This window comes from Arvicanthis niloticus, chromosome 12, assembly GCF_011762505.2.
Source record: "Arvicanthis niloticus isolate mArvNil1 chromosome 12, mArvNil1.pat.X, whole genome shotgun sequence".
Lineage (NCBI taxonomy): Eukaryota > Metazoa > Chordata > Mammalia > Rodentia > Muridae > Arvicanthis > Arvicanthis niloticus.
The window spans coordinates 2084616-2099633 of NC_047669.1; the positions used below are offsets into that span (position 1 = coordinate 2084616).

Consider the following 15018-nt stretch of genomic DNA (forward strand, 5'->3'; position numbering starts at 1 on the left):
AAGAAAGAATATTAAATGCAGTAAGGGAAAAAGGCCAAGTAACCTACAAAGGCAAACCTATCAGAATTATACCAGACTTCTCATCAGATAATATAAAAGCCAGAAGATCCTGGACAGATGTCATTGAGATCCTATGATAACACAAATGACAGTCCAGGCTACTATACCCAGCAAAACTCTGAATCACCATAGATGGAGAAACCAATATATTCTATGACAAAACCAAATTTAAACAATATCTTTCTATGAATCCAGCCCTACAAAGAATACAGGAAGGAAAATTCTAACACAAGGAGGGTAATTACACCCAAGAAAACATGAAAAATTAAACATGTCACAATAAACCTCAAAGAAGAGAATCACAAACACACACAGCAAGAAAAATAACAAGAACTAACAAGCATCTGTCTTTAATATCTCTCAACATCAATAGACTCAACTCCCCAATAAAAAGACAGAGGCTAACAGACTGGATAACTAAACAGGATCCAGCATTTTGCTGCACACAAAAACCACACCTCACTGACAAAGATACACACTATCTCAGAGTAAAGGGCTGGAAAAAGGTTTCCAAGAAAATGGTTCCAAGGAACAAGCAGGAATTGCCATTGAAATAGACTTTTATCCAAAAGTTATCAAATGAAATGGGAAAGGACATTTCACATTCATCAAAGGTAAAATCCACCAAGGGGAAGTCACAGCTATGGACATCTCTGCCAAATGCAAGGGCACCCATATTCATAAAAGAAACTTTACTAAAGCTCAAAATACACATTGAACTTCACCCATTAATAGTGGGAGATTTCAATACCACAGCAAGAAATAGTCAAATATATGGCTGAAATCAATCAGTTAGAAACAAAGAGAACAATACAAAGAATCAACAAAACCAAGAGCCAGTTCTTTGAGAAAATCAACAAGATAGATAAACCCTTAACCAAACTAACTAAAGGGCATAGAGACAGTATTCAAATTAACAAAATCAGAAATGAAAAGGGAGACCTAACAGAAACTGAAGAAATTCAAAAAATCATCAGAACCTACAACAAAAGCCTATACTCAACAAAACTGAAAAATCTAGATGAAATGGATGATTTTCTAGACAGATACCATATATCAAAGCAAAATCAAGACAAGGTAAACTATCTAAGCAGTCCCATAACCCCTAAGGAAATAGAAATAGTCATTAAAAACCTACAAACCAAAGAAAGAAAGAAAGAAAGAAAAAAGAAAGAAAGAAAGAAAGAAAGAAAGAAAGAAAGAAAGCAAGCCAACCCAGGACCAGATGGTTTTAGTGCAAAATTCTATAGACCTTCAAAGAAGAGCTAATATAAACACTCCTCAAACTATTCCACAAAACAGAAACATAAAGAACACTACCAAATTTATTCTATGAAGCCACAGTTACTCAGATATCTAAACCACACACACACACACACACACAAAAACCCATAAAGAAAGAACTTCAGGGCAGAACAGATTGCTCCAACGTTTTGAAGTAGAGCGAGTGTCCAGGTGTTCAGAGGTCTCTATAAATTGGCTAAGTTTTAGAAGCTATGTTTTGTGCTTCCCACAATTATAGTTAACTCAGTCATTCTGGATTTCTGACGGGGTTGAAAACTTATAGCTATTTACTTTAAGAGAAAAGATTTGAGTGGATGGTCATCAGCTGACATTCATCCTAAAGCCAGGTTCAGAACTAAATGTTTTAGTTAGGATAGATGACAGAGGTGCTGGTTAGTCAACAAAATGATGGACTGGGTATTAGGACTATCTTGTACCTCACTGGTACAAATTGGCATAATTATACTCTAATTGTATTTTGAGAGAAAAGTTTCATTTTAACAGGAAGGGTGATGTGTAGGAGGAGCTAAGGTAGGAGGAGTACTGAGAGGAAGAAAAGGAGTAAGAAGAGGAGAAAAAGAAGGAGAGGAGAAGCTAGGTGATGAAAGAGAGAAAGAGGGGGGAGACAGGGAGGCAGATATTCACGTATCTCCACCAGTCAAAGATAGTTGTTATATCTAGGTTGGTCAGTGGGTTACACCTCTGATTGAACAATTCCAAACTTATAAAGCCTATGATTAACATTATTTTAAAAAATGTATAAATGCAAAAAGGAAAAGGGGGCATGGGATAGGGGTTTTCTAAGGGGGGGGGAATGGGGGAAGGGGATGGCATCTGAAGTGTAAATAAAATATCTAATAAAAAAAAAAGAACTTCAGGCCAATTTCCCTTATGAATATTGATGCAAAAAATACACAATAAAATTCCCACAAACCTAATCCAAGAATATATCAAAACCATTATTTACCACAATCAAGTAGGCTTCATCCCAGGAATGCAGGGATGGTTCAATATATGAAAATCCATCAGTGTAATCCACTATATAACCAAACTCAAGGAAAAAAATCACATGATCATCTTATTAGATGCTGAAAAAGCCTTCAACAAGATATAACACCATTTCATGTTAAATATCTTGGAGAGCTCAAGGATTCATGGCACATACCTAACCATAATAAAAACAATACATAGCAAAGCAACAGACAACATCAAATTAAATGGAGAGAAAGTAAAAGCAATTCCACTAAAATCAGGGACAAGACAAGGTTGCCTACTCTCTCCCTATCTATTCAATATAGTACTTGAAGTTCTAGCTAGAGTAATTAGACAACAAAAGGAGATCAAGTGAATACAAATTGGCAGAGAATAAGTCAAGGTATCATTATTTGCAAATGATACAATAATATACATAAGCAACCCTCAAAATTTCACCACAGGACTCCTACAACTGATAAACAACTTCAGCAAAATGGTGAGATATAAAATTAACTCAAGCAAATCAGTAGCATTCCTTTACACATATGATAAGCAGGCTGAGAAAGAAATTAGGGAAATGACACCCTTCACAATAGCCACAAATAGTATAAAATATCTACCAAGAAAGTGAAAGACAGATCTGTATGATAAGAACTTCAAGTCCCCGAAGAAAGAAATCAAAGAAAAAGTCAGAAGATGGAAAGATCTCCCATGCTCATGGATTGGTAGGATTAACATAGTGAAAATGGCCATCTTACCAAAAGCAATCTATAGATTCAATGCAATCCCCAACAAAAGTCTAACAGAATTCTTCACAGACATGGAAAAAACTATTCTCAACTTCATATGGAAAAACAAGAAATCCAGGATAGCTAAAACAATTCTCATCAATAAAAGATCTTCTAGGGGAATCATCATCCCTAACCTCAAGCTGTACTACAAAGCAACAGTGATAAAGACCACATGGTATTGGTTCAGAGATAAACAGGTTGATCAATGGAATAGAATTGAAGACCCAGAAATAAACACATACACCTATGGACTCTTGATCTTTGACAAAGAAGCCAAAACAATACAGTGGAAAAAAGAAAGCATCTTCAATAAAAAGTGCTGATCTAACTGGCTGTCTGTATGTAGAAGAATGAAAATAGATCCATATTTATCACCTTGCACAAAGCTCAAGTCCAAGGGGATCAAGGATCTCAACATAAAACCAGGCACACCGTATCTAATAGAAGAGAAAGTGGGAAAGAGCCTCAAACTCATTGGCACAGGGAAAATTTCCTGAACTGAACACCAATGGCTCAGGCTCTAAGATCAATAAATAGGACCTCATGAAACTGAAAAGCTTTTGTAAGGCAAAGGACACAGTCAATATGACAAATTGACAACTTACAGATTGGGGAAAAAAAAATCTTCACTAACCCTACATCTAATAGAGGGCTAATATCCAAAACATAAGGAACTCAAGAAGTTAACCTCCAAAAAACCCAAATAACCCAATTTAAAAATGGGGTACTTAGCTGAACAGATAATTCACAACAGAAGAATCTAGAATGGCCAAGAAGCACTTAAAGAAATGTTCAAAGTCCTTAATCCTCAGGGAACTGCAAATCAAAACTACCCTGAGATTCCACATTACACCAATCAGAATGGAGAAGTTCAAAAACTCAAGTGATAGCTGATGCTGTTGAGGATGTGGAGAAAGAGGAACACTCCTCCACTGCTGGTGGGATTGCAAGCTGGTACAACCACTTTGGAAATCAATCTGGAAGTTCCTCAGAAAATTGGAAATAGTTCTACATGAAGACCCAACTATACCACTCTTGAGTATATATCCAAATGTGACCCACTGTACCACAAACACACATACTCCAAGATGTTCATTGTAGCCTTATCTGTGATTGCCAGAAGATGGAAACAACACAAATGTCCCACAACAGAAGAACGGATAAAGAAAATGTGGTTCATTTACACAATAAAATACTATTCAGCTATTAAAAATAATGACATCATGAATTTTGCAGGCAAATGAATGAAACTAGAAAATATCATCCTAAGTGAGGTAACCCAGACCCCGAAGTGCATGCATGGTATGTATTTACTCATAAGTGAATAATATTCACCAAAAAGTACAGAATACCTAGGATACAACCCACAGACTGGAAAAAGTGTAACAAGCAGAAAGGCTCAAGAGAGAATGCTTCAATTCCACTTAGAAGGGGGAAGAAAATAATCAGGAGAGGGATAGGGATGGAAGGATATGGATGAGAGAGAAGAAAAGGGAACAGGATTAGGTATGGGGGTGGGGGCAGGAGAGAAGCCCAGAGAGCCAGGAGAATGAATGGAAATATGTAGCCTCACGGAGGTGGGAGGACCCTCTGGAAAGTACCTGAGACCTAGGAGGTGAGAGACTCTCAGGACTCAATGGGGTGACCTTAGCCAAAAGGTCCAACAATGGAGTACTGAGTACCATAGTCTAGTATGGTATTAAATAGACAGGGCTTCAAGTGGAAGGACAGTGTTACTAACCCACAACATAAGACTGAAAGCCTGAATCTTGTAGAGGAGAAAATAAAGATCATGCTTGAACTCATTGGCACAGGCAAGAACTTTCTGAACAGGAACTCAACAGCATAGTCATTAAAACCAATAATTAATAAATAGAATCTCATCAAAGTGAAAGGCTTCTGCACAGCAAAGAACACTATCATTCTACTGAAGAAGCAGTCTACAGAATGGGAGAAAATATTTACTAGCTCTACATCTGACAATGTAGACTATACAAAGAACTGAAAAAACTAAACATCTGAAACAAATAACCCAATCAAAAATGGATCATGAAACTAAACAGATTTCTCAGAAAAAAGAGAAAAACCAACCAAACAAATAAAATGGGTGAGAAAGATTAACAAACAAAAAGTTTTTTGTCTTTAAGTCCTGTTAGGTAGTTTATTAAATTTATTGATATAAATAAGTTGAGTCATTCCTGTACCTCTGAGATAAAACCAAGTTGATTATAATGAATAATCTTTTTGGTAAATGCCTAAATTCACGTATAAGTATTTTATTGAGGATTTCTTTTATTTATGCTTATCATGGGGTAAGGTAAACAACTGCTAAGTTGGAGCTTCATAGAACTAAAATGCTTTTGTACATCTAAGAAAACAATACAATGACAAGGAAACCCACAGAGTGGTAGATAACCTTGGCTATGGATACATCTGGTAGAGGATTAATATTCAGAATGTATAAAAACTGTAACAATAAGAAAATAATTGATTCAATACTGGGCCTGCCATCTGAACAGCATTCTTATAAGAAGGCAGACTGTCTCAGATCAGCAAAATAATCAACCACAAATATTGAAGAAGATGTAGGGAAATGGGTACCCTCATTCACTACTGGTGGGATTCTGTACTGTTACAGTCACTCTGGAAATCAGTGTGGAAAAATCTCAAGAAATTAAAAATAAATCTACCATATGTTCCAGCTATATCACTACTTGGGATATGCCTCCAAAGACTCACTATCCTACTCCATAGATACTTGCTCAAAAGTATTCACTTCCATTCTAGTCAAAATAGCTAGGGATGAAAACAATTAAAATGCTCAATTGATAGATGCATAATGAGAATGTGCTATTTGTACACAATGAAATATTATTTAGTTGTAAAGGAAAATAAAATGTGTAGGTAAATGGATGGAATATAATAGAAAATATTATAGTGTGACATAATTCAGACTCAGAAAATCTGCACCGCATGTTTTTTCTCATTTAAGGTTCTTAGCTACAAAGCTTTACATGTGAGCACATAACCTAGAATACCTGAAGAAATCAAGAAAGTAAAAAGGGACCATGGGCTTGGGAGAGGAACACTGGAGAGAGGAAGAGCTGGGCAGAGATGATGTGAGAGGGGAGATGGCAATGGGGCAGCTTTAATTGGAGTGGAATGATACCAAGAGAGAGGAGGTCAGACAGACATCAATAAAAGAGAGGACAGATAAATAATACTAAGATTGTTTTAAAAGTCATAAGGGCTGGGGGTAGTGGTGTTCAGGAAGCAGAGGCAGGTGAATCTCTATGAGTTCAAGGCTAGCCTGCTCTACAAATTGAGTTCCAGGATAGCCAGGTCTGTTGCACAGAAAGATCCTGTCTTGAAAAGACAAAAGAAGTCATTAATGACTTACAACATTTCATAGTTTTCTAAAATTATATGTAATATATATGTATGTATACATATATGTATAGTTGGATATTTCCCCAGCTACATTTGTAATAAAATTTGATCATTTGGGTGACGCTAATGTGGGAAGAGCAAAGAGTGGGAAAGAGAAGGAAGAGGAGAGAAGATGGCGGCGGATGTCCGAGTGTCTCTAGCAGACTAAGGTAGTTATTAATATCAAGGTTAGGTAATTGGGTTTACAATTCTAACTGTGTGGGCATCCTGTTAATTGAGTATATCCAAATATATAAACCAACTGGTTAACCTTTAAGCTTTAAGAGTCTTCATTCCACCAGGTACCGTGAGCATGGCGGGTATTGTCTCAGGTTCAGTCAAGCTTTGTGCAGACAGCGTGGGGCCATGCTGGTGTCTTGTGGGTGCCAGTGCTGTGTTTCTAGATAGCTGGAGCCGCAGTCCAGAGCCAGAGATGTGGGAAAATGGTGGCTGTCTGGGCGGGCACCGTTTATTAAATATTACCCACAACATATATGTATATAGTTTTAACAAAGTTATGACACGGAGTTTTAATGCTCCCTGCAAGAGCTATACATTCTTTAACAATGTCTCCAGTACCAGGAATGCGAAAGCTCATACTGAGTTGTTCATTGGACGTGTCCAAAAGTCTCCCAATCCTCATGGACTAATCCTGCTGCTTTTGTTTGGCTTCTACAATTTGTGGGCATGTTCTTATTGCTGAAGATGCCACACACTTCAGAAACAGGACTCAGGAGTCAGTATGGATCTAATTTAAGGGCCTGCCCACTGTGGACTAGCTTTCATGATACCAGAGATACTATGTAATCTGGTGATGGAGGGGTGGCACTCAATCTTTCAACCCAGGTGTGACACCTATGAACCACAAGAAAAAGACCAGCACAGTAGGATATTCTTAGAGGTGTAATACTGGCACTCATGTCTTAGAGGTAACCAACAGCTGTCTAATTGGACCTAACAGGAGGAAATGCAGCCAAGTACTCATGGCTAGTGCTGTCATGGAGCTTGGAGGGGGACCTATTATTGCCACTGTGTTAAAGCAGCATAATTCCTAACCTCATTCTGAAATCCCATTCATATAACCATGTATAAATGTAGCTCTTATCCACGACTACAGAAACTGATGTAGGGGCCCCAGCCCCAGTGGATATATCTACAATACCATCTCTTAACTAAGATCCAGGGAACATCACACAAGAGGGTATAGAATGACTGTAAGAGCCAGAGAATTAGGAAGTCTGCTGGAAGACTGATCTAGAAATAGCAGGGATAGTCCACCCTCAACAATATGCCTGCCTAAACAACACTTGAACAATGACAACAATATTAGGCATGTTAAAGTGGAAGGAGGTAATCTCATGGAACCCACTTCCAGGTAAAGAACTATAGATAATTAATGACTGATGAGAGAGCAAGCATTGACCTTTCCCAGGGATAAGTCCCATAATTGTTTTTTCAGTACTGGGTGGTCAGCCCTGAAAACATATATAAACAAGTAACACTAGATGGACTAGGAAGGTTGTGTGTGTGTGTGTGTGTGTGTGTGTGTGTGTGTACATACACAATGGATTTATATATATGTAACAATGACAGTTAAAAAAGAGGCAATGGACTTGGAAGGGAGCAAAGAGTGACATAGAAGGGGATGAAAGGCATAGAAGGAGGGGGAAATTCTCTAAGTATATTTTAACTGAAAATTGAAAAGCAGTGAGCTGATCTTGTACTACAGCTCTCTGCACCCCATCCCGCCCAGAGGAAGCTTGTCTCCTGGGAGTATTGATACACCCAAGCTCACAGGTAAGACTACCACCACTGCCCCAATACCTGGCCCAAGTGGGACCTGCCCAGGGCCCAGTGGACTCAGGGACTGCAGTGTAGCCGGGGACAAAACCCTTCAGAAAATTGGACATAGTACTACCTGAGGACCCAGCTATACAAGTCCTGGGCATATGCTCTAACATATAATAAGGACATATGCTCCACTATGTTCACAGCAGCTTTATTTATAATAACCAGAAGCTAGAAACAACCCAGATGTCCTTCAAGAAAGGAATGGATACAGAAAATGTGGTATGTTTAAACAATGGAGTACTACTCAGCTATTAAAAGCAATGACTTCCTGAAATTCACAGGCGAATGGATGGAACTATAAAATATCATCTTGAGTGAGGTAACCCAGTCACATAAGAACACAACATGGTATGTACTCACTGATACGTGGATATCAGAAAAAAAGCTCGGAATACCCATGATACAACTCACAGACCATATGAAACACAAGAAGAAGAAAGACCAAAGTGTAGATGCTTTAGTTCTACTTAGAAGGTGGAACAAAATCATCATGGGAGATAGAGGAAGAGAGGGATCTGGGAGGGAGAGAGGAGGGGGAGGGAAATGGGGGCAGGATCAGGTGTGGGAACAGGCAGGGGAGAAGTACAGAAGTACAAAGGGTCAGAAAATTGAATGGACGTGTAACAGTGGAAGATGGGGAACTGGGGGTAGTCATTAGAAAGTCCCAGATGCCAGGAAAGCAAGAAGTTCCCAGGACCCAAGGAGGATAACATTATCTGAAATACCCAGTAAAAGGGAGAGAGAACCTGTAGAGACCATATCTACAGGCATGGCAGGTTAGGCATGGCCCCTGGTTGAGGGATGGAGCCACCCACCCATCTCAAAAATTTTAACCCAGAATTGCTCTGGTCTAAAGGAAATGCAGGGACAAAGAGTGGAGCAGAGACTGAAGAAAAGACCATCCAAAGACTGCCCCACCTAGGGATCCATCTCATCTGCAGACACCAAACTCAGACACTACTGCTGATGCCATGAAATGCTTTCTGACAGAACCTGGTATAGCTGTCCCCTGAGAGGCTCTGCCAGACCCTGACAAATACAGATGTGGATGCTCATAGCCAACTATCCAACTGAGCCCAGGGACCCTAATGGAGGAGTTATAGGAAGGACTGAAGGAGCTGAAGGGGTTTGTAACCCCATAGGAAGAACAACAGTATCAACCAACCAGACCTCCCCCACCCCACCCCTAGAGCTCCCAGGGACTAAACCACCAACCAAAGAGTACACATGGAGGGACCTATGGCTCCAGCTGCATATGTAGCAGAGGACTGCCTTATCTGGCATCAATGGGAGGGCAGACCCCTGGTCCTGTGGAGGCTAGATGCCACAGCATAGGGGAATGCTAGGGTGATGAGGGGTGAGTGGGTGGTTGGGTGTGGAAGCACCCTCATAGAAGCAGGGGGGATGGGGAATGGAATAGCGGGTTTGCAGAGGGGAAACAGGGAAGGGGGATATTTGAAATGTAAATAAATAAAATAATGAATAAAATAAATAAATAAATAAAATTTCTTATGGTTTTGAGCAGATTAAAAAAAGAAATTAGAAAGCAAAGTACATTGAGCATTTTCTACCATTAGTATGTAAAGTGTGTTTCATAATTAACTGCTTTAACTTTAGATACTATCTTTGCAGAATTTAGTAGAATAGGCTTTGGCTAAATTTCTTCTAAAAACACTTATATCTCAATTTTAGATCTTGAAGACCATAGAAATTTGTCAGAAAAAAGTGACTTGTAACCGGGAACAAGAATGTCCTATTACCTGAATCTCTTCAGTCACTGATTTAAACTGGGGAACACGCTCTGTCATGTTTTTAACCAGTTCCACCGCATTATCAAATCCCTTTACGTATTCTCCATACATCTTAAGGAATGGTGCCAACTTTTGCAGGATATCTCCAATTCTGGGTGTAGTTTCCCTGTATTAAGTATAAAAATGTCATTAAGGTTTCTTACAGAATAAGGAAATCTGGTAAGCCCAAAGATAGAGTAGTCACTCCATACCACCTGCTCTATGAGACCGGCTGCTCTAACACTTGCAAGGAACAGTTTTCAAAAGGAAGCTTAGGGACTGCAGAAAGAGCCTATGGAGCTCCTGGAGTTGCTGGTCATGCCTGAGTCTTGTCTTCACTAGTCAGAGCAAACTTAGAGCACAGAAGCAAACTTAGCCTGTCGAGTGAAACATGAAAATGCAGTCCCACATCTACCAGTAGTTTTTATGTGAAGATTTGGAACTATATTCCTTGTAGCTGTGGTGTGTGCTATATCTGTTCTTCTTTAGACGTTAAGAAGCACCGTCCTGTATGAATGTCTTAGGCAGAGTCCCATTTCTCCCTCTTACCATTCTTGCATTCGCTTCTCCAGCTCAGGTAATAGGAATTTACTATGGAAGGCATTTATTGATGAAATGTTAGAAAAGATTTTATTCACCATCTCTGCAGGAAATGAGCCTCGGTTTGCTTCTTCTAATAGTTTGCAATAAAATACCTGAATAAAAGAATAAAGCAAATGTCACTTAGATTTACGGGCTAACCCATTTTCACTGCACTGGCCTGTCCTGGGCTGGAAGCATCAGCTTGCTGAGTAAGTGGAGGAAGTTTATGGCTTAGGAAATCAATGACTCTGTAAAATGTAGGAAGAACTATATGTCTTGATTTTGAAGAATTTTAAATGGAATATTAAATAAAATTTTAAATAGGAAGATTTGTTTATAACTAAAACTATACCCCTATCTATATGAAATTTATTTACCCCCTTCCTCTAGAATGTAAAGTAGATAGTTAATGAAGTGTTTCTGTGCAGAGAATTTCCAACTGATGAGAAGGGATTTACATTCTCATCTGTGGCTATAATTAAGGGTTGTGAAAAGATTTTATTATATACACAGTGTGATATTTTTTACTTACCATGTTTTGAATGATGTCTATAGTAATTTTAAATTGCTCTCACTGTGAGTAATGGTTAGTGTTAATTGTCAAGGAGTCACCTGGGACATGAGCCTCTGGGCACCTCTGTGGACAATTATCTTAATTGCATTGACAGAGATAGGAAACCTGCCCAGATGGGTGGCAGCATTCCATGGCTGGGATCCTGAGTCGGTGGAGAAGGCATGCTGAGCAGCACAACACACTTGTTCTTTGTTTCTTTTTTTATTGGATATTTTATTTACACTTCAGATGTTATCCCTTTATCCCATACCTCCCCAGCCCAGGAACTCCCCTATCCCATCCCCCCTCCTCCTGCTTCTATGAGGATGTGTACCCACCCACCCACCCACTCCCACCTCCCCAACCCTCGAATTTCCCCACACTCGGCGTCCAGCCTTCATGGGGCCAAGGACCTCCTCTCCCCACCTATGCACAACAAGGCCATCCTCCCCTATATGTACAGATGGAGCCATGGGTCCCTTCCTATGTGCTCCCAGGCTGGTGGTTTAGACCCTGGGAGCTCTGGTTGGTTGGTATTGTTGCTCTCCTCATGGGGCCGCAGACCCTTTCAGATCCTTCAGTCTTCTCTCTCACTCCTCCATTGGGAACCCCTTGATCAGTTCAATGGTAGCTGTGAGCATCTGCCTCTGAATGTGTCAGACTCTGACAGACCTCTAATGAGACAGCTATATCAGGCTCCTGTCAGCGTGCACTTCCTGATATCCACATCAGTGTCTACCTTTGGTGACTGCACATGGGATAGATAGCCAGGTGGAATGGTCTCCAGAAGGCCCCTCCTTCAGTTTCTGTCCCACACTTTGTTTCTTGACTATTAATACAAGGTGACGTGCTTCATCAAGATCCTGCCCTCATGACCTTCCTGGTATAATAGACTATCCTCGTCTTAAACTGTTAGTCAAAATGAATCCTCCCTCATTTAAGTTTTCCTTCTCAGGCTTTGCATCACAGCAACAGATGGCAACAGAGGTGGCGATGTCTGCTCTGTCTCCCACACTCCCTATAGATACTGTATAAGGTAGCGATGTCTGCTCTGTCTCCCACACTCCCCATAGATACTGTATTTACCTTGAACGGGGAGTAGGTAACTTAGTTCCTGTACAACAGGGGCAACAGTGAACAAAACCCTTTAGTTCTCAGATTCGCATTTGCTTTTAAATAAATAATACCTGACTATGTGAGTACTTTGTATGTTCGGGGATTTTCTCCACCTGTAACATGTGCCATAGAGATAAGTGGCAAACGCAAACATCCCGAACTCTTGGCTACACTCTGCTCGGGCGACAGTAATGAACTGCCATTTTGTTAAAATCAGGCAGTAGAAAATCTGTTCCTTCACCATGTCCAAAGGACTATTAATTTTCTAAATTTACCTAACTGCACTTTATTATTGGGAGGCCAAAAGTACTATAAAATTATCTCCTTAAAGACTCTAACAGATGGGGCACTATACTAATTAACACATTAAATCATCTAAAATATCAAAAAGTAGTCAAATTAATTTGCACCAGAGAGGGACGGGAGGAAAAGAGGGACAGAGACAGAGAGACAGAGAGACAGAGAGACAGAGAGAGCAACCGAGAGAGAAAGGAGGAGGAAAAGGAGGAGAAGGAGGAGGAGGAGAAAGAGGAAGAAGATGAAGAGGAGGAGGAGGAAGAGGAACTAATTTGCCTATAAGAAAAGACCTTTTTCACTATAGGAACATTTCCACATTCCAAAACTGTTTCCTACAGGAATTGACTTTGTTTCATGGTAAAGTTCCTTGACACAGAGAATCTGAACTACAACTTCACTGTTGCACAGAATACAAACTTTAAATTGGCTTCACAAAATCCATACAACCAGTGTAGGTTTGACCCTGGGAACCAAGATAAGATATGTCTAGGACCATGTTTTTCCATGAAATCCCAATTTACCAGAGGCCAAACAAGAATGAGACTCACAACAAACATGGCAATTCAAACATGGCAGCTTCCTCTTTATAGCACTGTAGGAGCACAGTGCATTTTGAAGTGACCCCTTGGACTCAGAAAGTGTATGGATGAAACCAGGCTCAAGGCTGCACCATAATTAAAGTACAAAATGTGGTACAGTGGAACCATGTATACAACAAATACTGTCAGGATGACGGAGCCAGGTTCCATATAAGGCTAAACAAGTGAGCTCTCAAAGCCCTGTAGCATCACACAGTGCAACACATCAAGCAAGACAGAGTCATCAAAGTAACCACCAATAGCCTTTTTAGATTTTAGTAGTTGATATCACCTCCCACGAGCACAATAAATGGTCAAGAAATAAGAACCATGTTTGACATTATGGAACACAGCTATGCTGTGACTTTTACATAGAAACCTACATTCTTAGGACTTACCAACATCTTATATTCAGCAAATTTATCAGGGAGGCTGTGAACATTTCCTTAAAGCAAGTAAATTTCACTACCCTAACCACCAGGCCTGCACTGCAGCTCTTGAAATGCTTCCATACCTAGTGCAGAATGAAGGACAGCAAAATGTTACCTGATCTAGGAGGTTGAGCCGGCTGACATAAGCTCTTTCTGTAAGCAAAAGTTCAGTGGCTATTTTGTGAAGTTTCTGCTCATTAGTCTCCTAAAAAAAAAAAAAAAATCAGATATTTGCATATAAAAAGGAAGCTTAGACATTTTTCTTAAGTAACAAACACGAGCTGGGTGATCAGACCTGTAGGTTCTGTGCCTGGTTAACATTGCGGTTTACCCTTTTCTCAAAATCTTGTCTTTCTTGGTGCCCAGTACCATATCTCATTAGCTCTTATCTCCTTCTTACATACAGTACAACACTGTCTTTTATTTATTAACTCTTGTAAGTAACATTTTGCCTTTAAAAATATATTATAAAATATATGCTCATAAATATTAAGGGAGAAAAGACTAAAATGCATTACCATGTGCCCAATGCTTAGACATGATTATCAATATATCCCAGTCTTCTGCCAGCTATGTCTCCTCTTACCTCTCTCATACTTTTTTTTTTTCTTTTGGGACAGGGCATCATTGTGCTGTCCTGATTGGCCAAGAACTAACTAGTTTTGTAGATTAGGCTGACCTTGAACTCACAGAGTTCTAACTGTCTCTATTTCCTGAGTGTTGGGACTAAATGTGTGCACCAGTACCCAGGCCTCATCTAATCTATAATTAAATCTAATTTTACTGTTTGCTCCTTAAATAGGTACATTTATTTAACGGTTAAATTTGTCTGTATAACCTTGTTTTATGATGATAGGAATTTTTTACTTGTTTGGTTTCTAACTCCTTTAATCAACTATGTTGCTTCAATAAGAATCCCAGTGTTCAATAAAAGATTGTTGATAAAACAATTAGCTATCTTCCTTATAAATACTGTAATTATTATGACATTGACAAGATATCAGAACCTCTGCCTGATGATCAAACTATAAACTTTCCCATCCTGGTACCACCCCATTTCATCTATCTATCTATGGTCCATGAAATTTGGACAACCAAGTACTATATGAGTGGTCATGCCTAAAAACCTTAAAAGGAATGAACAAAGAATACACACACACACACACACACACACACACACACACAATGACAATTAGTGAAAAAGGAGACTATAAATTTGAAGGGACATGATTTGAAGGGACATGGGGAGGCAAGGAGGGAGGAAAGGGAGTAATGTAACTT

At 39.4% G+C, this 15018-nt stretch overlaps 1 protein-coding gene across 5 annotated transcripts in view; it reads right to left on the reverse strand.

The window, feature by feature from the left end:
- Fgd4 (FYVE, RhoGEF and PH domain containing 4) overlaps positions 1-15018 on the reverse strand; it is a 176512-nt gene that overhangs the window by 42487 nt on the left and 119007 nt on the right. For all 5 annotated transcript variants that reach the window (XM_076942521.1, XM_034515150.2, XM_076942520.1 and 2 more), the window contains exons 5-7: positions 13853-13942; positions 10730-10875; positions 10151-10307 (exon numbers count right to left, since the gene is read on the reverse strand). In XM_076942521.1, coding sequence (XP_076798636.1) covers positions 10151-10307; positions 10730-10875; positions 13853-13942 — 393 coding nt within the window. The remainder of the gene's footprint in view (positions 1-10150; positions 10308-10729; positions 10876-13852; positions 13943-15018) is intronic.